Source organism: Poeciliopsis prolifica, unplaced genomic scaffold (genome assembly GCF_027474105.1).
Source record: "Poeciliopsis prolifica strain line A6 unplaced genomic scaffold, Auburn_PproV2 SCAFFOLD014, whole genome shotgun sequence".
NCBI classification, from domain to species: Eukaryota; Metazoa; Chordata; class Actinopteri; order Cyprinodontiformes; family Poeciliidae; genus Poeciliopsis; species Poeciliopsis prolifica.
In genome coordinates, this window is record NW_026562389.1 from 1,724,166 (window position 1) to 1,746,210 (window position 22,045).

At 39.0% G+C, this 22,045-nt stretch overlaps 1 protein-coding gene across 3 annotated transcripts in view; it reads left to right on the plus strand.

Annotated features, from left to right (window-relative positions):
* The window catches only part of dock8 (dedicator of cytokinesis 8), a 55,186-nt gene that overhangs the window by 25,377 nt on the left and 7,764 nt on the right, over positions 1-22,045 (plus strand). For all 3 annotated transcript variants that reach the window (XR_008606557.1, XM_055039336.1, XM_055039337.1), the window contains 35 exons: positions 195-275; positions 439-604; positions 1,322-1,458; positions 1,672-1,765; positions 2,102-2,264; positions 2,972-3,089; positions 3,190-3,260; positions 3,662-3,806; positions 3,910-4,011; positions 4,375-4,470; positions 4,607-4,841; positions 4,985-5,149; positions 5,243-5,421; positions 6,389-6,481; positions 6,976-7,071; positions 8,097-8,246; positions 8,528-8,641; positions 8,762-8,917; positions 9,187-9,320; positions 9,584-9,747; positions 10,098-10,249; positions 11,745-11,927; positions 12,124-12,250; positions 12,596-12,683; positions 12,796-12,892; positions 13,876-14,010; positions 14,225-14,377; positions 16,965-17,123; positions 17,205-17,305; positions 18,166-18,358; positions 18,909-19,052; positions 19,550-19,681; positions 19,906-20,040; positions 20,399-20,488; positions 21,068-21,304. Coding sequence is in view for 2 of the 3 variants with exons in the window: in XM_055039336.1 (XP_054895311.1) it covers positions 195-275; positions 439-604; positions 1,322-1,458; positions 1,672-1,765; positions 2,102-2,264; positions 2,972-3,089; positions 3,190-3,260; positions 3,662-3,806; positions 3,910-4,011; positions 4,375-4,470; positions 4,607-4,841; positions 4,985-5,149; positions 5,243-5,421; positions 6,389-6,481; positions 6,976-7,071; positions 8,097-8,246; positions 8,528-8,641; positions 8,762-8,917; positions 9,187-9,320; positions 9,584-9,747; positions 10,098-10,249; positions 11,745-11,927; positions 12,124-12,250; positions 12,596-12,683; positions 12,796-12,892; positions 13,876-14,010; positions 14,225-14,377; positions 16,965-17,123; positions 17,205-17,305; positions 18,166-18,358; positions 18,909-19,052; positions 19,550-19,681; positions 19,906-20,040; positions 20,399-20,488; positions 21,068-21,304 (4,785 nt within the window). In the remaining variant the exon portion in view is untranslated. The remainder of the gene's footprint in view (positions 1-194; positions 276-438; positions 605-1,321; positions 1,459-1,671; positions 1,766-2,101; positions 2,265-2,971; positions 3,090-3,189; positions 3,261-3,661; positions 3,807-3,909; positions 4,012-4,374; positions 4,471-4,606; positions 4,842-4,984; positions 5,150-5,242; positions 5,422-6,388; positions 6,482-6,975; positions 7,072-8,096; positions 8,247-8,527; positions 8,642-8,761; positions 8,918-9,186; positions 9,321-9,583; positions 9,748-10,097; positions 10,250-11,744; positions 11,928-12,123; positions 12,251-12,595; positions 12,684-12,795; positions 12,893-13,875; positions 14,011-14,224; positions 14,378-16,964; positions 17,124-17,204; positions 17,306-18,165; positions 18,359-18,908; positions 19,053-19,549; positions 19,682-19,905; positions 20,041-20,398; positions 20,489-21,067; positions 21,305-22,045) is intronic.

Consider the following 22,045-nt stretch of genomic DNA (forward strand, 5'->3'; position numbering starts at 1 on the left):
CCTTTAACAGTCATGTGAAAAACAGCCAAGATTCCTGGTTTTAAGTAAATCCTGTAGTTGAAATATAAAATATACTGCGCACCTTGTAATTCAGTGCACTGTGAACCTTTGCCAGTAAGATATAGATTTTTTTTAGGGGGGTTATATGTCGCAAGCTTCTCTGGTTACTTTTGTACTTCCTGTCTGTGTTTCAGATTGAGAAGGTCCTCCAGCAAGGAGAGATTAGTGACTGTGCTGACCCCTATTTAACAATGCGGGAGAGTGACTCTACAAAGGTAAAGTAGCAGAACAATCTGTTTGTTGTGTCACCAGACTCACTTCACAGAAACAAGCTGGTCTGTTTCCTTCTTCCCCTGGTAAAACCAATGATTCTTGTGGGTTCATTAATAACTCTAAAATTAAAGTAAAGATTTGTGGCTTTCTTTCTTTTTTTTTTAGAACAGAGACAAACTTGAGAAATTGAAGAGCCAGGCGGAGGCTTTCTGCCAGAGGCTGGGCCGCTATCGCATGCCTTTTGCTTGGGCAACAGTTAACATCATGGAGGTCATCTCTCAAACTGCTGCCTCGGACCGCGATGTCACGGATTCTGACGGCGTAAAAGGAGGTGGTTATGAGTTTGTCCACAGAAGAACCTGCTCCAGACTAGAGTCATTTCCTGCATGTGGTTTTTCATCACATTTTGGAGATTCACCAGATGATCCAGATTATGTTTTATTTTAAATGAGTACAAAGTATTCTTGGGCACAACTTTTAATGCTTCCTTCACAGCATTAAAAAGTAGAAATATTTGTATATTTCACATAAGAGACACATTTTTCAAATGAGGATTTTATGAGCATCGATGTCCTGTCAAGTCCTTCTTATCGACTGTATTAGTATATTGCTGAAGTAAAAAAACAGGAGAGTGGGAAGAAATGTCAGACCAAAAAGATTTCTGAAAGCCATGTCTTAAAAAAAGATACAAAAAAGCAGCAAAGACCAGCACAGGCTCTGGTGAGATGTGGGAATTAGTGCCAAGCCAAGATGAAAAGCGAATGGCAGTGATCTGCAAACAACTGCAATTGTCTATAAAACTGTCAAGTGGTTTAGACCCTTTTCTAAATTAATACGTCTGGATATTCATAAGTGATATCATCATTTCTCAACAAATCATCTCCTGCATGTCAGTTTTTCAGCTAATTGTACTCATTTGTTCTCTTGCAGTTTTGAAAAGTCTTTCCACATATTGTAAAAAAAGACATAGTTTTGTTCAAAAACCTGTCATAATAAATTCATTATTCACTGAGTTAATATTCATTCAGTTTTCTTCTCTTTCCTGAAGGTAAATCCAGCAGCATGGACCGGAAAACGCAGCTCCCCAGGAGGAACTCCGAGCGTTTCACCAGCATGGAGGAAGCATGTTATAACGTTCACACTTTCAAACCTGCAACCATCACTATCACAACGATTTTCAAACAGGTTAGACAGCCAAACACAGAAATCAGGCTTTGTTTTCTTTTAAAGCTAAACTCTACAAGATAAATGTCACAAAGACGAGGGCGTGTACCAGCTTGCCCCTGCGGCCCATTATGAAAAGAAAAACACACTAAATGCTTCAAGCTCTTTCAATGTTTCTGCTTTGTAGTTGCGCCTTTTGTAAATTAATAAATATTGCATGTGTTTATGTTTCAGGAAGGGGATCGTCTAAGTGACGAAGATTTGTTGAAATTCTTAGCTGATATTAAGAAATCCTCAACTCCACAAAGAAGGATCAAGACAATACCAGGTTTTTCCTCATTGCATTTAACTATTTGATGTGTTTATTGAATCTCATGCAGCAGCTTTTATTTATTTATTTATTTTTGACAGAGAGTAAAGAGGAATAATGCAGCTAACAGTTCTCCTTAACAGTTCTCCAATGTAATGCTATCAAACTGATTAAAAAGTGTTTTTTTTCTAATATAGAGGTATTGATCGGATCTCATTCATGGCCAGAAAGTGCATTTCACTGAAGGAGTGTTTTTTTTCCCCATCACCCTCTCTAATTATTGGGTGTCTGCTTCTTGGCTGACGCAGTATTTAATGTGCCAGAGAAGCAAATTTAAATGATCGTGTCTTCCAGGTTGCATTAAATTGGACATGTCTCCCATCCACGACACGCCGCAGGCCTGCCTGTCCACCGAACTCATCCCACTCATACCCGTGGCTGAGAAAAACATCCGTCCCGTCAAAGAGGTGCTGGAGTTTCCCTCCAGTGAAGTTTACGTCCCTCACAACATTTACAGGTGTGTTTGGCGCCTGTTAGAATAGAAACCTTTTATCATAATTGTATATAACAAATCTTTTTGGAAGTAAAACAAAATTCAAAGGCTACATCAAAGTGCTGTTTGGCTCTACTATCTTCGAAAAGGAAAAGAATAAAAAGGTGCTGTTTTGTTAATGTGCTTTGCTGTGCTGAGGCAGGGAAGACTCTTAATTGCATTTTAGAGAAGAGAGACTGCAGCCCATGATCTTTTGCTCTTTTTTGATTGCTCTCTTCCAGTCAAAGGCACAATAGGTTAGGATGATCTCGATGGAGGACCGTCAGAAGGTTATGAGCAGCTTCTGGTCGATTTTCTCCTTCTGGAGCAATCTCAGGAAGTGCAAATATTGCATTGCCTTCTTAATGAAGTGGTGTTAGCAAACCCTGAGAGGCAGGGAGAGATTTTCCTCAACTTACCACCAGACAACTAAAATATATTTGCTACAGGAGCGCCATCTAGTGAATTTTTTTGTAATTGCTTTCTTTCACTCACATATTTCTTAGGATTTTTTATTTTTTATGTTATAACCAGGAAGTCTCATCCAGACAACTAAAATATATTTGCTACAGGAGCGCCATCTAGTGAATTTTTTTGTAATTGCTTTCTTTCACTCACATATTTCTTAGGACTTTTTATTTTTTATGTTATAACCAGGAAGTCTCATCCTCATTTTCTTTGTTTGTCTGTAGGAACCTGCTCTATGTGTATCCCCAGAGACTGAACTTTGTCAACAGGCTCACTTCAGCAAGAAATATCACCATCAAAATCCAGTTCATGAGTGGAGAGGACCCCAGTTGTGTTCTGCCTGTGAGTGTAGCTGTTTAAAATCATTAAACACGTTGAACGTTGACATATTGTGAAATGCATTCATGTTTTTATTCATTTTTATGTTCCTTTTTACTTTTAGGTTATTTTTGGGAAATCCGGCGGTCCGGAGTTCTTACAAGAAGTTTACACACCTGTTACATACCATAACAAGCAAGTACTCATTATTGCATATAATCTTGATACCTTAAATGTTGTGACATTCCAAAAATATACATACAAGTATGAATGAATGAATGAATAAATTAATTATTAAAACTTGAAATTTGAGAAATTTCTTACTGTGGTTCATCAGCATGTATGTTTTGAAATATTTAGTCCATAAAGCATATTCATTTCTCAGTTTATTTTGTAACATCTTCCCCTGTTAGTCATATTTTTTCTTTGTTTTATAATATTCATTTTGTTACATTTCAAAGGACTTTAGTCTGTGTCTCCACTTCTCCACTCACTTCGCCCTACTTTATTTGAATACTTGTTTGGTAAATCTTTTTTCTCATCTTCTTTTTTTTTTTTTTTTTGTTCTCTTTTTCTTGTTTTATTGTCTTTCTCAGGTCTCCAGACTTCTATGAAGAGGTGAAGCTTTCCCTTCCAGCCCGTCTGACGGAGAGACATCACTTGCTGTTCACTTTCTACCACATCAGCTGCCAACAGAAACAGAACCAGAGCGGCAACTGGGAGACCCTAATTGGATACTCTGTGAGATTTAGCTTTTCTCTGATGACACTCCTCGTTTCAGTCTTGAAGTCTTCAGTCTGTAACTATGCTGATCTAATGAATCTGGTGATTGCCTTTGGTGCAGTGGTTGCCCATCCTGAACTGCGACCGGCTGCAGACTGGGCAGTTCTGTCTGCCCATCGTTCTGGAGCGACTTCCTGTCAACTACTCGCTACACACTCCAGAGGTACACACAATTAAATATGTGAACTGCAAATGTAGCCAGAATACTTGGCTACATTTGTGTTAAGGCTACATTGACAAAATTAACATGACAGAATTTTTCAAATTTTGTCATGTTGTAGCCACAATCTTGGTGGAATTTATCTTGATAAAGCTGGCAAAGATGCATCACTTCAGGCACTAACACATTTACTTTCGAGTTTGTTGATTTCCAACACATAACGGAATAAATAGGATTTTAAAAAATTAATTTAAAGGTGTTTCTAATAAATTTTTTGTGGTGCAATTTTTATCTATTTAAAAATTGCACTTTAAGAATATTTTTGCAGACTGAAATAAAAAAATTTTTCTCCCGTGTTTCTTGTAGAAACTTCCACCCCAGGTCCCTCCGGTCAAGTGGATGGAGAGCCACAAAGGGCTTTTCAACCTTGAGGTCCAAGCTGTATCGTCTGTTCACCCTCAAGTAAATACAAATTTCAAAGTTTTACTGGTTTCGCAGACCAGATAGATCATCTTCAATTACAACCTCTTTTTGCTTTCTAATACTCCTTTCTGCACCCTTTTATTGTGACTTGTCTGAAACAACCATACTGCACCAGGACAATCACTTGGAGCGTTTCTTCACCCTGTGTCATGCGCTGGAAGGTGGAACTACATTCCCTGTGCGGATCAAGGACGAGAAGATTCCCGAGAACAAACTGGAACCTGAGCTGAAGCTCAGCATCGTATCTTTGTCCTCCTCTAATTTAGAGCCTCTGGTGCTCTTCCTCCACCGGGTACTGGATAAACTTTTCACCCTCATCATGCAGCCTATGGTCATAGCTGGCCAAACTGGTGAGATGCCACTTAAAATAAGATGTTTCTCATATTTTGTCATAGTATAACAAAATTGTTTTATCCTTTTACTTATAATTTCTGATTTTTCCATTTCTAACCATATATGTGTGCATATTTGTGCACATGTCCCCTTTTTTTAGCCAATCTGGCCCAGATAGCCTTTGAATCGGTGGTGTCTATTGTCAACAGTCTTCACAACAGCCAGGAGCTATTCAGGGACCAGCTGGGAAGAAATATCCTCTTAGCAACCTACCTTTACTGGGTCTTTCGTCTTCCTGATCCCCCCCGAGACACACAGAATGCCGGTAATGTCCTCATCATTTCAGTCACTGGAGTGCGTTTACTGCCAAAATCTCCAGATTTGTGATTTCTATGTTTTCTTGGGGCCTTGACCTCAGGTCCAGCAGGTTCAGCTCCATCATCAGACAGCCGTTACATGACCATAGGTCCGGCTACGGCTGCCAGAGTCGGCAGCATGCTCCTCCAGTCCCGGGCCCGCAGCAGCAGCAACCCCGACATCCCTGCTCAGCAAGCTTCTGAAGAAGATGCAGAGATCAAAGATATTCTCTCTGCAAAGGTAATAATTAATTTGACCAATACAGATGCAATTTGAAGTGTGAAGTGATCTATTTCAGTTTTCACTGAATGTATATCTTTTACCTGATTGTTATATAAAGGATCACAGAGTATGGCATGCACTGTATAGAGGAGACGTTTTTACATACATGTCATAAAAACACCCTTGAACTTTTTTCCTCATTGTTTAATAGTCATACAAAACTTTTTCTGCTATTCACATGGGATTAACAAAAGTATTCAATTTGCTGAATATTTTGTTTGTGGAAAAGTGACGTCGTGCATGCTAGCTGGATAACGACACTGCCCTGCATTAGCTTTAGCCAGCATCTTCACAAGGTCTGTTGCTTTTGCATCTCTAAGACACAGAACCCATTGTGTGTCTAAGAGATCAGACACAGAATGGTCAGACTTGATACAGATGAATGTTGCATTTTCTGGAAAGGATGAACCAAGCTTGTGAGGGTCCACAAGCATCTTCATGCTATCTTTGCTGATTTCCTTAAGGGTTTTCTATGATTTCACACAAAGAAGAAGGATGCTTAGCTGAAGATATGTACGGCTCTGTTTAGCTCAAATGTTAATTATCCCTTCAGAAGCACATCGAGCCTGCACATTGTTATCTGGCCATTTTAACTTGCATAGCAACAGTAATTTATCTACACTTCTGACTTTGAAGAAAAATAATAAGTAACACTCAAATTGTGGCATATTCTTGGTAATATGTGTCTTGAAACAGAAATAGTTCAGACGGATTTAATGTGAAACAGTTGGAGGAAAAAAAATCTAATGCATGTTTGACAAAGTGTATGTAAATATCTGGTTCTGTCTGTAAACACCCCAACTTTTCCGTTTATACAGAATTTACTCTTCAGTCCCTCTCTGTGTGTTAGGTATTGTAATAGGCCACCAGTTAGCCAGTCTAATGAAAATATCCATCATAGTTTGATGGAACATTTTGTGTGCAGGGCCTCAACTACCCGGGCAGCCGCGTGTCCACCTATGTGGAAACCAGCAACTATCAGAACTCTGCAGGAAGCACAAGACCCTCCAACAGAAAGGTACCGACTGAAAGAACAGAAAACCTGAAAAGCATAAAATCTAGTGTGACATACATGTTAATTTTTATTTGGAGAATGAGAGGAAGAGAGAATTTTTTTGGGGGGGAAATAGAATAAGGACAGGATACTATACAGAGAGTTCAAACAGCAGCTCCTGGTCATTTGAGGACTAATTTTTTCTTCTTGCTATACCCTACTATTGTCAACAATAGTAGGGTATAAAATATGACCGCATTTAAAATATGACTGAATTCTTTATGTTGGACAAGAGGACTTAACTCTTTTAGGAAATGACAGTTTTAAGTTATAATCTGTACACATACAGAGGAAAGGTGTGGAAAAACAAAACAAACACCTACAGTCTGAAAAATTCACCATCTATTATCCTCTATTAGCCACAAGGTGGGAGTGTAACATTGAGGACATTGTGGTTGATTAGAGTTCAACACTGTAGGTGCACTATTTTTCCCTACATTTTATTTTTTCTGTTACAGCAATTTCATGAGGAGCTGGCTCTGCAGATGGTTGTCAGCACTGGCGTCTGCAGAGAAAACGCTTATAAATATGCCTGGTTCTTCTTTGAGCTGTTGGTCAGTGTCAATTTTTTTCTATCTTTTACGACTCCATGTTTGAATTTAACTTACAAGGCAAAAAGTTAAATACACATATGGCTTTAAATATTGGTAATAAATGGTGTTTATTTAAAAAAAAAATATCCAAAGGATTCAAATTAAACATTGACATTACTGTTGATGCCGACAGTTGCTGTTTGGATGTTTTTAGGATTGCACAGCCTGGAAGGGGGCAACATGGAGCAAAAGAAAAAATATGTTTTTGTGCAGAATAGAGTTTTGTATTGCTCATACACATGCCCAATAAATTCTAATGGCAAAGTGAAGAAAATACTCCTGTACTCCACAGGTGGCCTGTGACATTGAAATTGGTATACAACTTGGATTTTAAAATTCAGAACCAAACTATTGTTTCTTTTAAGGAGTCTACATTGTTCTCCAGCTGAAAATGTTTAATGTTCAGACCTAAACTTAAGTATTTTATTTGTAAGAAATTCTTTCATTTAAGCAAGATTTAAGATTTATCAACCCTTTCTTGTAAAAGAACAAACACAAAAGATAATTTTTCAAACTTGAGCTGAATTCTCGATTGTGACTACATATGCTATAAAAGTCAGTGTATAGGTGAAACCACAAATGTATACTATAGTTTATTACAAGTATTGTTAAAATCTGTATATTATTTAATATCCTATTTATATTATATTAACTACAGTTGTACATAATATAATATAAACAGGGCAACATTTTTGCTGGGTTTGCCTCTGATAACAGGAGGGTTTAATGCCTCTTCCTTATAACATTTTAAATGCCTTCTGTGTTTATTTTTCATCAAAATTAAGACGTTTCTACTCCACTAAAAATGGGAAACTAAAATACGACAATTCTAATGTTTAACAACATGTATTTTAAATTCTCCATGCTGTCAACCAATTTCCATATACTGACTGTGTGGTTGCTGCATGTGTTTGGCTTTTTTTTTCCGCTCCATGTTTTCCTGATGTGTGATTCCTGTTTGTTTCCTGTGTGGCTTGTGTAAACAGGTGAAAAGCATGGCTCAGCATGTGTCTCAGCTAGACAGGTACACTGTCCCCCGAAGGAGCCGCTTCTCCGACAGATTCAAAGATGACGTCACCACCATCGTCTCTGTGGTCACAGCAGAGATTTGCACAATCCTTGTCAAACAACAAAAGGTGACAAAATATAAAGACATTTATCCGCTGAGCCAAGTGAAGCAGATTCCCTCAACTCGAGTCCCAAAGCTGTTTAACAGAGGATCCCCTCCACACCTTCTGATCTCTTGAGTTGGGCTGTTTGAGTGTTCATCTTCTCTGTGTCCTCTAAACAACAGGGAGCTGGAAGTGCTAATTAAATTTGTCTCTGTGGTAACAAAAGCTTGGCTTGCTCAGCTAGATGCTTGTCGAGATCCGGTCAGTGCAGCTTACTGATTGCTGTTTGTTGACTGTTGTTTCAGGAGGTAGAGCAAGCAGAGAAAATCAACATCAGTCTGGCCTTCTTCCTCTATGACCTGCTGTCCCTCATGGACCGAGGGTTTGTTTTCCAGCTTGTGAAAAACTACTGCAACCAGGTGAAGTCGCACTCAGACGCAAGCAGAAGCATCATTTTAGATTTAATATATACAATTTTGTACAAGGTAACATGCCTTGGAGGTAATATTGACCATTCCTCTTCTTTTTTTCACTTGTAGATGTCTGCTAAGAGTGTTTCAATGCCAACTTTGATCAGCATGCGCCTGGAGTTCCTGCGAATCCTCTGCAGCCATGAGCACTACCTCAACCTGAGCCTCTTCTTCAGCAGCCCGGCTTCTGCGCCCGCCTCTCCCTGCCCGTCCATTTCTTCGCAGGTGTGCCCACTCGAGTGGAAGATTTCGAATTTGTATCCAAGGCCATCAAATTTAATGCCGTTTTATAGCAAAGCACATATTTTGCATAACACATCATGGCTGTAACTGCAAAGTAACAAAGCTGCAGAATACTTTATTCTGGAAATACCATAAAGAGGAGTGTAGAGACAATATCGGATCATTCAGTCAACATGTTTTCAAAAATTGCAGTTACTTCTGGTTTCTGACCGTTTCCCTCCATTTCATTGTTTTGTTTTTTTTCCATTCAGAGTTCTGGCTCCTACCAGGAACAGCAGAGGATCTTGGCGTTGTTTGATCTGTCTCAGGAATTCAAGCAACAGCATTACCTCACCGGTCTGCTCTTAACAGAACTTAGCGCAGCACTTGACATGGAGTCAGAAGGGTAGGGAGGAACTCTGTCAAATTGTTTCCAATTGTTTTTTTTGCTTCTTTCAGATTTGTTTTATTCAAAAGCTGCATTCTGAATCTTCATCAAATGAGAAAATGTTTAACTTTTTGTCACAGTAAAACTGTTTTAAACCATCGCTATCTTTTGAAATTATTACACTAGTTTGTGAAGGTCTATCATAAAATACGCTTTTATGTTTGTGAGGAATGTGAGGAAATGTAAAAAAACGCTGATTGACCTTTTTTCTCTGTTTGCAGGGGAAAGGTTCAAAGAAAGGCGATCAATGCAATTTACAGTTTGCTGTGTTCCCATGATCTGGATGATCGTTGTGTTAAAACTGATGTCAGAGCCAAGGTTTCTGCTCTCTACCTCCCCCTGGTGGGGATTATTATAGAGTCGACCAACTACTTGGATTTCACAGGTATGCGGTAAAGTATCATGGATCGATGACAGTTTTTCTTTCAGTATTTTGGATAAAAGACAATAAAATACTCCAAGTGTTGGTGAGGGAGATTCTGTGGAACCTCCTATTTAATGAGGTTTAACAAGGTGGAAGGTTCATGCCTTTAATCGTCAATTAGCCACAATGAAATGACTTTATTTTTCTAAATACCTGCGCTCATCCATCTTTCTTCACCCTGACATGAATGTGTTTATGCTGGACTCTATTGTCTGTCTCACGTCTACTTAAGACACAGCAGTGCTGAACTTACAGCTGTAACTCCTCTCTGCTTCACTTAAATACGCCCGGCTCCTGTTTGTCTCATTCAGTTTGTGACACACGCGCCGGCAAGAACAAGACCGGCGAATCCGAGGATGACCTTGAAAACGTCCCGGCTATCAATCAGTCTGTTGCCATGGCGATTGCTGGAAATCCCTTCAACACGTTGGGGCGTAACGTTCTCATCTCCATGGCATCCCTGGTAAAGTTTATGCTGTTAGTTGGAATGATAATTGTAGAGTTTTAAATGGGTTTAAAAACGTTTGTATGATTTTGTTTTGGGATTGTTTTGCTTCCCAACAGGTGAGCTGGGTAGATGCTGATTGATTAGCTGTCAGAGCCACATGCACTTCATCCATCCTGCAAAAAAAGAGAAAAAAATCACTCATTCACATAAACACGTACATCTGTGGAAGATGGTTTATGGCCAGGCATTGCCAACATAAGTGAACAGGGCCGTCCTCCTTGACAAACACATCCATCACGCTGCGGCTGCAACAACAGCACAGGCACCAAAACTGAGCACCGCCATTCTCTTCCACTCCAGAACATGAATCAGTTCCCTCCGTTTGTTGTTACGAGAAATGCTGTTGCGGAAAGAGTTTTCACGTGAACGAGCCCATGGCCTGGGCTCAGAAACCGGAGGAGCAGCAGCCAAAGCGCTGGTTCCTCATTTTCAGGCAGCTTGCCTTCAAACAGAATATTCATGAATCATTTAGTCACTGCAGGAGAATTGGTAATGTACATATTCAAATAAACAGCGACACGTTTTTGCTTACATGTGATGGTGTCCGGTGTCTGTTTGGTCAGCTGTGGACAAAAAGAGACTCCAGGAACCGGGTTGTAGGTGAGACACATAGGGCAGTGGGAGCTTAATGGCTACATTTATCAAAACTGCCACACAACGAAGCAGCAGTAGTCATCCACAGCAGTGATTCATCATCACATGAATGAAGCTAAATTAATCTGCAGGAGATTAAAGGCCTGTTGAGATGGGGAGGAACTTCTCTGAAGCCAGAGTGAAAGAGCTGACCAATCACTTCACAATGAGGTTTAGAGAAGCTTGTGAATGATATACTATTAGATACACTTATTGATGGACCTCAGCTTGATCCTTTCGAAAGAGGATTGTGGCATGATTTTGAGTTGGGTTATCTCTAAAAGGGATGCCAAAAGATACACGCATAGACTCATATCTCATAAAGCATCCAAACGGGGATGCTTTATGAATAAAGCAGAATAAATGGGAGTGGTACTTAAAAATATTTCAGATGATAATACATAAACATTCTCTTGAATTAAATTCATTAAGCATTTTAAGAAATGTTATCTATAAGCTTTGTAAATACTTAAATGCTGCGGAAATTAGCATGATATGAAATTTTTACATGTGTATAATGCTTGCAGATCTGAAATGAAAGCGACAACAAAAATATGTTGGTACAAAATGGTCTTATGAATTGACAAAGGTGTGATTTGAGCCAGAGGCTAACCAGATACTTTATCCACAGTGTTTGTTTTGAAAGTGCAGCTCAGACAGAACCAACCAATGACCCAAGTTGAACTCAGTTTATGCAGACGCCAGACGCCAGCCTGGGGACTCTTCAGACAAATAAATACGTTATAAATCAAAGTTATGTTTTCCCTTATTTTCTAAAGAATGTAATTTGTATCTGTCTGTCTTCATGTGTTCCCAGCAAGGTAAATCTGTTGCCACCCTGGCTGCAGACACCAGTCGCCACCTGCTAGTTTGTTTCCTCTGGGTGATGAAGAATGCTGATAGAAACCTTATCCAGCGCTGGACTGTGGATATGCCTCCTTCACAACTCAATAAATTGCTGGAGCTCCTGACTATATGTGTATCTTGCTTTGAGTACAGGGTCAGTTATGGGCCTTTATGTTTCTTATGTTTCTTAATTTTCTTTAACTTTTATTTAAATAATAATAAAAAAAAACTCATTCTAGTTGTATCTTTTGAATTTCTTGTCTGCATTTACATATTTTTATTACAAAATATTCAAATTGGATGAGTTGTGCTTTCAAACTGATGATTTTGTTTTTAATGTGCATCTGCAGGGTAAGCAGAGCAGTGACAAAGTGAGCACACAGGCCTTACAGAAATCTCAGCAGGCCAAGCTGCAGCTAGAAGAAGCCCTGCTGAGAGGAATGGGAGCCCGTGGAGAAATGATGAAACGGGTTGGAGGTAACACATTTGTTGTTGTGTTTTTATTTTAAGGAGTACAACATTTTTTTGATGTCTTGTTATATTAAAATAAATCAGAACAGAGCCTAAAAATTTTTTCACATAAACTCTATTTAGCATTAAGGTTTAATTTTTATTTATTTTTTTTACATTTTTTTCCAATTAATGAATTGTTAATCAAGTTTTTTTAAACTTAAGATAGGCCAGTGTAGGTTTGTAATAAATATTCATCTTACATACAAGGACGGCTTCATATACGAAATAAAAAGCATAGGTAAGTTTGTTTGACAGTCTTCTTACTTCCTTTTCCTGTTTATTCGTAACCTTCTTTTGAATTCCTGACAGGAACGGACAGAACTGTGGGTCAGAGAGAGAACCTGCGCTGGAGGAAAGACCTCACTCAGTGGAGACAAACAAACGATCGACAGGATAAGTACGAATACCATATGTGACTCCTGGTTTTCCTCTAATTACCAACCCTATTTCCTACGGTCAATGTTTATTTTTTTAAATTTTTGTGTAACCTTTGTATCATCGCCTTTCAGAACGAAAGCAGAGTTGGACCAGGAGGCTCTCATCAGTGGGAATTTAGCCACAGAGGCTAATCTTATAGTCCTGGACCTGTTGGAGACCATAATACAGGTTGGAAAATAATCTTTTCATAATCACATTAGAACTATCACTCAGCTTACTGAAGTAATATAATTTACGGCAAATTACTTTGAAATACAGATTCAACGAATTGAAGAGAAAAAAAATTATAAAAGGAAACATTGAACTGGCATGAAAACAAGTAAACAAGGTATACAATTGCTGATCTAAAGGTTTTGAAAATAAAAGACTGCTTTTTCAACCAAATAAATTATGGTTAAGATTTTCTACAATTATATGTAATTATTACACTTGTAAGTTTTTTGCCAGTTTTTTAGCTCCATTGATGGCATGGAAATGTTTTTTGGTGTGGGTGTCATTTCTTCCCTAATTTATTTCATAGTGTCTTCAAAAACCTCAAAATCAACATTTGGATAAAATTTCCTACTTGGAATAATTTTGGCAAAAAGGTTCATAGCAATTTGCTTGGATTCAATCCCATTTTGTTCCTTTTCCCTCATTCTTAATATTGACTGGATATGTTTGTGCTATAAGGAAACCTCTATTAGCTGAAGCTTTCTCACCCTTCCTACAAGCATAAAAAAATGATTAGAAAAGTATTTTCTATTTTTATTTAGGAATTAATTTCTTGTGCCCTGCAAGTACTTACAACTTTACAAATTCAACCCACGTTGTGAAAAGTTTTGACACCACCGGTTTACACTCACCTGGGATTTTACCACAAAGTACAACATTTTACATACTCAAAACTCAACATACTCAAAATTGTATGTTGAGTCTTATCATGGTGAGCTTTTTGAAGAAGTACAACAAAAACCTCAAGGTAAATCAGGGTGAACCATCAATTATTCCAAATAATAATAGATAAGAGTGTAATTGACTCACCAGATGTTTTAATCTCAGTTTGACATAGTCGGTTTGTTGTGTCCTCTCGGTGTTTATTTACTGGGTTCCACCCGCAGGTGTTTCTATCTGCATTTTATGACTAATTTCTCCATCTTCTCTGTGTGCAGGCGGTGCCGTTAAATGAGTGTAAAGATAGCGTTGTTGGCGGCGTGTTGAAGGTGTTACTCCACTCTCTCACCTGCAACCAGAGCACCACTTTCCTCCGTCACACCTTCAGCACACTGAGAGCACTTGTCGTCAAGGTAGTTACATTATCATAATCGTGTGTGTGTGTCTGTTTTTCTGAAAAGGATGCCGTGTGTGTGGGTTGGTATCATTACACAAACATTATCTGAGTATAAATTAGATGTTCTTATTTGTTTGTGTGGGTGTCAAACCGCTGATGTAAGCTAGAATTATAGATGCATGTAAGCACACCGCCTTATAGAGCACACCTGATGGTTTGCTTGTGTGCAGTTCGGAGACCTGTTGTTCGAGGAGGAGGCGGAGCAGTGTGCAGATCTGTGCCAGAAGGTGCTTCAGTACTGCAGCAGCCCTGTTGATGAGAACAGAAGCCAGGCATGTGCCACGCTCTATCTCATCATGAGATACAGCTACAGTAATGCCAGCGTAAGTTAAAACACACACACAACAGAGCATCCAATAAGCTTTGTAAAAATCCTGCTTTTAAGGTCTCGCTGTGCAAAGATTCATTCATAGTTAGTCTTTGAAGTTAATTTACAGTGCTTTTCAAATGTTTTCATACATCTTGAGCTTTTTTTTTTATTATCCCTATAAACATCCCTACCACATGTCTGTGCCACCACCATGTTTTACTACAGTGACGGTGTGTGTTCATAGTGCTCAAATAATTTAGTTATGACACAAAGTTCTGTTCACGCCTCCGTTGACCAGAGCAACTTCTTCCACGTGATTGTTGCATTCTATTAACTTGTCCCTCCGATAACTTCTCAAATGTTTTAATGCCACCAAAACACTTTGTAGATGTTTTTCCTTCTACTTCACAATTGTGCTCTGAGTTGTGTTGATCTAAAACCTCAAATCCCAATAATACACACAGAAGTTTGTGGTTCTAAGGTCACAAGTAGTTTTTGCAAGGCATTGTAAATTTTGTGCCAGTGAGAATTCAGAATGGCTCCCTGATTCAGACCCATTGAAGCAAGGAGTCACTCAGATCTGTATCCTATCTGCTCTTCCTCTCTGCTCAGCTTTAATGTCTTTTCCATGTCTATTTTGAGCGTGGAAGAGAAAGTTCCTGGTGAAGGATGTGTCTCTTAAGTAGAGAGCAGAGAGATATGTTACTGTCTGTCTCCCCATGTTCTTATCCCTCTTTAACTAATGACACCCCTTCTGTGTGTGTGTGTGTGTGTGTGTGTGTGTGTGTGTGTGTGTGTGTGTGTGTGTGTGTGTGTGTGTGTGTGTGTGTGATTCGGTATATATGCGTGTGTATGCGTTTGTGCCACATGGGGAAGGAAGAGAAGAAATTTCAAAGGGCCCGGAGAGAAGAAAATCTTGATGAAGATAGAGGAGTGTTTGTAACAGAAGTGAAGCAGCAATAGTGGGAAATGAAAAAGACAGATCTAAAAGGAGTAGCGGGCATAAGACAGAGTATCTTCTTTCATTTTCTTCCCCGGTTCGATAACTGCTGCTGCAGTCAATATTTCCTGTGTTTACAATCTGTTCACTTTAATCAAAGTCAGGCGCCTGTCTATGGAACACGCTTACACGCACATACATACAGTATCTCCACTTTCTAGGGAGTCTTGCCCTTCTCTGTGTCCCTGTTTATGTTTGTTTATACAGTGTATACAGAAGGAGCTGTGATCTGAATTAGCGTAGCAGCCAAATGAGTCATCCATACAATGTTTACCATCTACCTCTTTCTTTGTTTATGAACTGATCCTGTTTTCCACCCACATTTCGTTCTCCATCTGTCACAGACACCTATTTTTTCATCTCTGATTTACCCTTCTTTGTTTAATTTTGGATTATAACAATAAAATGAGAAAATACCAGGAACACACATCCAGTTCCAGTTCTGGAAGTAGAGGGAAGAGGGCCAGATGATGCTAAAAGTAAAAATAAAAAGAAAGACAAAGAGGTTTTATGTGTTGACTTAAACTGTCATTAAGTTCGTATTGTAGGGCAAACACACACATGCACACACACACACACACACACACACACTGAGTTAGAGGGCAGTGATGAGTGGTGAGCCCTTGGCTCCATGCTCAGTTGAACAGAATGGGGCCGTAGAGATGATCCATGGGTGATTATGTCTCTGCTAATGGGAGATCATTTCCCGCTTAGCTAGTCATGCTGGAGATGGATGGGACATCTCGCAAGCATGGGCACCATCTCTTTCGCACATTTGCTCAGAAGATGGAAGCGTGTTTGTCAGGCTCTTGTTCTTGGACAGGCAGTGTGAAAGAGGAGGAGTCAAGAAATAGAAGGGAAAAAAGACAGGTATTTGTTCTTATCCCATCTGTTTTAAATAGGTTTAGTTCAGACATTTAGTTCAGTCATTTATTTAGAATTAAGTTAATTGTAAGCAGATATAGATTTGAAAGTATTTCCATTCAACCAAGAAATTTATTTCTTACAGAAGATTAAACGGAAAAAAATAGAACAGTCTAAGAACAAAATGATGCATTTTACTAAATAAATTACATGATATTTTATCCTCTTCAATAATCAAAGGAATAATTCTACATTGTCATCACACCAATGAAACCCTCGTTAATTCTTTACCAGTTTTCTACATGCTGTCACTGGTGTTTTAACAATTCATCTTTGGCGATGAGCTCCAGTTTCATGTGGTTGAAAGGCCCCCTTACCATCATTTCAGAGTTTTTCTCCCATTGATTAAGATGTTTTGAAATGACAGCTTAGTGGTGATTAAGGTTTATATTTTTCTTGTTTCCTCTTCAGTTCGGATCGATTGGTGATCCATTTCTTTGAATCTGATGCAGTAAATTTATTTCTAATAAATTGGCTGCTTTCAGATTTGGTTGGATATTAGCTTTTATTCGTTCATTTATTATTGCTTATTATTTACACAGTGCAGCATTTTGTTCTTCACATAAAAGTGAAGGAAAAAGCACCTGATTCTCTCAATATTTGTTGTGAATCCATGGATACATTGCTAAATGTTGCTAAATGTTGCTAAATGTTGTGTGTTTTGTGGTCTTCTCAGAACTTTTCAAGGGTGAAGATGCAGGTCACCATGTCACTGGCCTCACTTGTGGGCAAATCATCAGATTTCCAGGAGGAATATCTGAGGCGCTCCCTCCGCACCATCCTGGCTTATGCAGAGGAGGATGCCGAGATGCAGAACACCCAGCTTCCCTCACAGGTGAAGGCTTAAACACAGTGTCAGAAACCATGAGCAATCCTGACTCTAAAAAGCATGAGCTTACTTATGTCTGGTGTTCAGGTGGATGAGCTGTTAAGAAACCTTAACAGCATCTTGTCAGACACTGTGAAGATGAGGGAGTTTCAGGAGGATCCTGAAATGCTTATGGATCTTATGTATAGGTAAGAATGAGAAAGAACCTGATGTAGAAAGAGGCACCTCCTTCTTCCGATCTGCCTCTTTATATCATCTGTTTTTATTTTGCTTATCATTCTCTTGCTTCTTCCAACCCCTCAATGCTGGTTCTTATTTCTCTGTGGTCTGCGCTGTTTAGCCCCTATTTGCTGTCTTCACTATGGTAACCATGTGGTAGCAGTTTAGTCCTCTGATCTGGTTTTGTGTACATGCAAAACTAAACAGTGTGCATACAAATGCGAGAATGCTTGTTCGTGTTTGAGAAGGAGCAAGTGGGGGATGCATCGAAACAAAGAGAGTATACATGTGCTACTGATGATTCTGGCACTCCACATCGTTGTGACTCAGTGATGCATCGTATCTTATTCGTCATGCAACTTTCTGTTCAGTTTTTGCTAGTCACCTGGTGAGTGGCTGTGTTGACAGTCCAGCAGGAGGACCTTCACATACAATTTCTTTTACATGTACCTAAACATGTGCACTTAAATATGAGGATTTGAATTGTGAGATATTTAAGACGTTTATTATCTTCAACTTAACAGCTGTGAACATCATTTTTGTCTATCTCCTAAAATTTACAATAAAAACCTTGACGTTTGGGATTTTAACGTGATGAAATGGGGGGAGAAAAGCTTAAAGAGGTTCAAATATTTTTGCAATGTTCTGTAAATGTGCCTTAAAACTGCATACGACGCATTCCCACTCTGTGATCTTGTTTGTGCTGCAAAGTTTTTTTTTTTCTCAGTTGAGTTGCTCTCAAGGCAGATTTTAATCTTAATTAGTCCTGTAAGCGATTAAAAAAAGGGCAAAGGAGGAAAAACGTATGCTCTGTCTCTTTACCCTCCAGGATAGCAAAGGGCTACCAGACATCTCCTGACCTCCGTTTGACCTGGCTGCAGAACATGGCAGAGAAGCACAACAACAGGAAGTGTTACACAGAGTCAGCCATGTGCCTGGTCCATGCTGCTGCTCTGGTGGCTGAGTACCTCAGCATGTTGGAGGATCACAAATACCTTCCTGTTGGAAGTGTCACCTTTCAGGTATGCAGAGAAAGGCAAGAAACACATGGAATGATACTGGAGGAAGTAATTTTAACAAATTTTAACCCAACAAAGAGACATCCTGATCAAGACTTTATTGACACCTGCCCAAGTCATTTTGGTCTGACATTTGTCAAGTTGGTCTAATTAATGCCTTGAAGTCCTTGAGGAGGAAAAAAAGGAAGTCGTATGCTTCTACCATCAAGACAAGGTCCACTGAAATGTTTGTCTTAAAAATGAGGGAGGACAAAAACCTAAGTATATTCATTTCGCAGCCAGCTGACCTAAAGTGAAAACAAATGGAAACTAAATGGCCATAACGGTTCCAAAAATGATGGCACCATTAATGAGGCATTTCCCATACAAGACCTCTGTAACACTCTTAATAGCACAGGACACTGAATTCTGAATCAGTCAGCAGTTCATTGATTGGATGATAATCCAGATGGTTCCTTCTCACCACAGCAGGACACATCCTTTTAAGCCACTTGATTGATTATTTGATTAAGTGGGCTAACTAATTGATTTGGCGACTGATTTTTCTTCACAGAACATTTCCCCCAATGTGCTTGAGGAGTCAGCTGTGTCCGATGACATCCTGTCCCCGGACGAGGATGGCGTGTGCTCGGGACGGTACTTCACAGAAAGCGGCTTGGTGGGATTGCTCGAACAGGCTGCTGAGCTTTTCAGCAATGTAAGATAATGAGGCTATAGCAATGTGAAATATGTACCACCATCTGATATCATTGTAAAAATTACTGTAATTCTTCATAATTTTGAAAATATGTGGTTAGGATACATGTGTTCTAAGTGAAATGCAAGTATTGGTGCAGTTAATTTTATTTGCTAGCTCTTACAATTAATTGTATCATTTCCTTTAAACTATAAAAAAAAAATAAGTGCATGCTATTTTTTACAATTGTAGTTAATGGTAACCTTTCATGAATATTTCACCACTTCCTAGAGTGATTATGCTAAAGAGGATTCCTCATTGAAAGAGGAAGCATTGACAGAATGACTCCTCAATAATTCCTCTTTCTCTATGATCCAGTCTTTCTAAATGTTCTAAATAAAACCGTGAGTGACATCCTTTTGGATAGGATGGGTGCCAACAACTGAGTCACATGTGACCTATAAGTTCTTTATAGATATATGGTTCATCTTCATGCTATAACATGTGTTTTTTATTAGGGTGGTCTCTATGAGGCAGTGAATGAAGTCTACAAGATCATCATACCAATCTTGGAGGCTCGAAGAGATTTTCGAAAACTGGCTTCCACACATGACAAGCTTCACAGAGCTTTCGATAACATCATCCAGAAGGTGAGGACTATAATGAAACTTCAAATTTATTCATCTAGGTGATGTTAAACATACAATAGAAAACCTTTTTGTGAGGCTGGGAGCCATTTTATAGAAAGCTTCTCATAATTATGGCTCTCAAAATGAATCCTCATGTAAAAATAGAATTTGACATAATAAAGAAAACATGGCACACGTGCCATAGTGATTAAGCTGATTTAAACTCTTCTTGTTTTCCCCATCAGGGCCACAAGAGGATGTTTGGCACCTATTTCCGTGTGGGTTTTTATGGAGCCAAGTTTGGAGACCTAGATGAACGGGAATTTATTTACAAGGAGCCTGGAATCACACATCTCCCTGAGATATCACACAGGCTAGAGGTACAAGGGACTGAACTGTATGTGTGTTTTGACTGAAATGAAATGGGAAGATGGCGCCCAGCTGGACTGGTAGAATCCCATAACAGCAGAGGGACTTTGAGTTAACAGCATGAGAGAGTGCAATAACTAGCAATTATCCATCTGTTTTTTGTGAGCCTTTTAGGAGCATGGAAAAATCATTTACATGCTTGTGAGGGGAATTAAGTCCATATAATGTCAGCATCAAGCATTCATCTCACCAGGGAATCGGCTATGCTTTGCTTTATAATATCTTCCAAACATCAACATGAATTATCTCAAAGTATTCAGTATTTTATAAAGATAATATTAAGTTAACAAAAACATTCCCTATTCTCAGAACTTCTATAGCCAGTGTTTTGGAGATGACACGCTGGTAATGATTAAGGACTCTACACCTGTGGACAGAAAACAGCTCAACCCCAGCAAGGTAGGTCACTGTTCTACTGTACTACACAGTTTTTCCACTGATGTCTGTCAAACATCATTGAGTAAGTATGAAGTTTAATGGTTACCACTGACCAACAGATAATAGACACTAAGCAGTGGCACTGCCAAGCACTTTTCTGCTTTGTCTTGGTTGTTTTGCTTCTTTCCTTTCCAAAATAAACCACATTTATTTTCATTAATTGACAATCCTGTCCTCACTCATCAATATGTTTTTGCAAAGTAAATACAAAGTCTTGGTGTGTGTGGAATGGATATCCAGAGGGGATTCAAGACTGTGGCCCACTTTGTGGATGGTCACTCTCTTGACCATTTGCACATGCTCACTCTCTAGGCTAGTCAGCTGTCAATATAGCACCCTCCTCCTACATACATAGGTAAAGTATTTTTTTACCCATATGTAGTCCACACCAAGTTTAAATCCTCACTCAATTTAAAATATTCCACCAAGAATATCTTCAGTTTTTAATGAATGTGATGGAAAACATCCAAGCAAAGCAAATACCTGAACTGTACAATGCACTAAATCTCAGTTCTCAAATAAACCACCACTTCTGTCTAGGCATATATTCAGATCACATACGTGGAACCCTACTTTGATGACTATGAGATGAAAGACCGTCTAACGAACTTTGAGAAGAACTTCAATCTGAGGCGGTTTATGTACACCACGCCCTTCACCAAGAGTGGTCGACCTCGAGGTGAGCTCAATGAGCAGTACAAGAGGAAGACCATCCTCACCACCATGCACGCCTTCCCCTATGTCAAGACACGCATCAATGTCATCCAGAAAGAGGAGGTCAGTTCCATAAAAGGGATGGGGTTTTATTTATGTATTTTTTTGACAATGTAAATGGGCAGGAATGACATTTTTACAATACAAGCACCTTGAGTAAATATATGACCATGACAGTGTGTACTGAGCAAAAACAAAACACAATGAAACTTGTTAGTCCCCAAATTGCCTAAGACAAATTAACATACTGAATTAATATTTGTCATTTATATCATGTGTTTATGTGTTCTGATAGACAAAGTAGTAGTTTCTAAGTACTTTCAGCACAAAATGCTACACGTATTTGTCCTGGTCTTTGTGGACTAACAGAAATATGATAAACTGACATCATCAAGTTAATTAGTCTGGCTAATTGCACGGATGCATGTCTTGGGTTTGACTTATTTACAGACATAAAAACTTTCTACATGTAGTTTTAAATCATCCAGCCATTTCCTAACATACTTATGCTTGTGAGTTGCGAGGGGAGGCTGGTATTTATCGCAAGGGTCCACTGGTGAGAGGTGGAGGACACCAAGACAGGACGCCAAGCCATTGCAGGGCAAAAAAAGAGACAGGGCAAACAACCACATATACACTCACTCACACTTAAGGAAAACTAAGAGGAATCATAATTTGTTTTCCAAGCAGCTTAATTTGTCTTTCTTTTGGGGAAAAGATGAGTCAGTTTGTCCAGCACCTGATTGACAATGCTCAATAACAGGTATAAGAGGAGCAGCACTGCATAACCTTATAGCACCACAT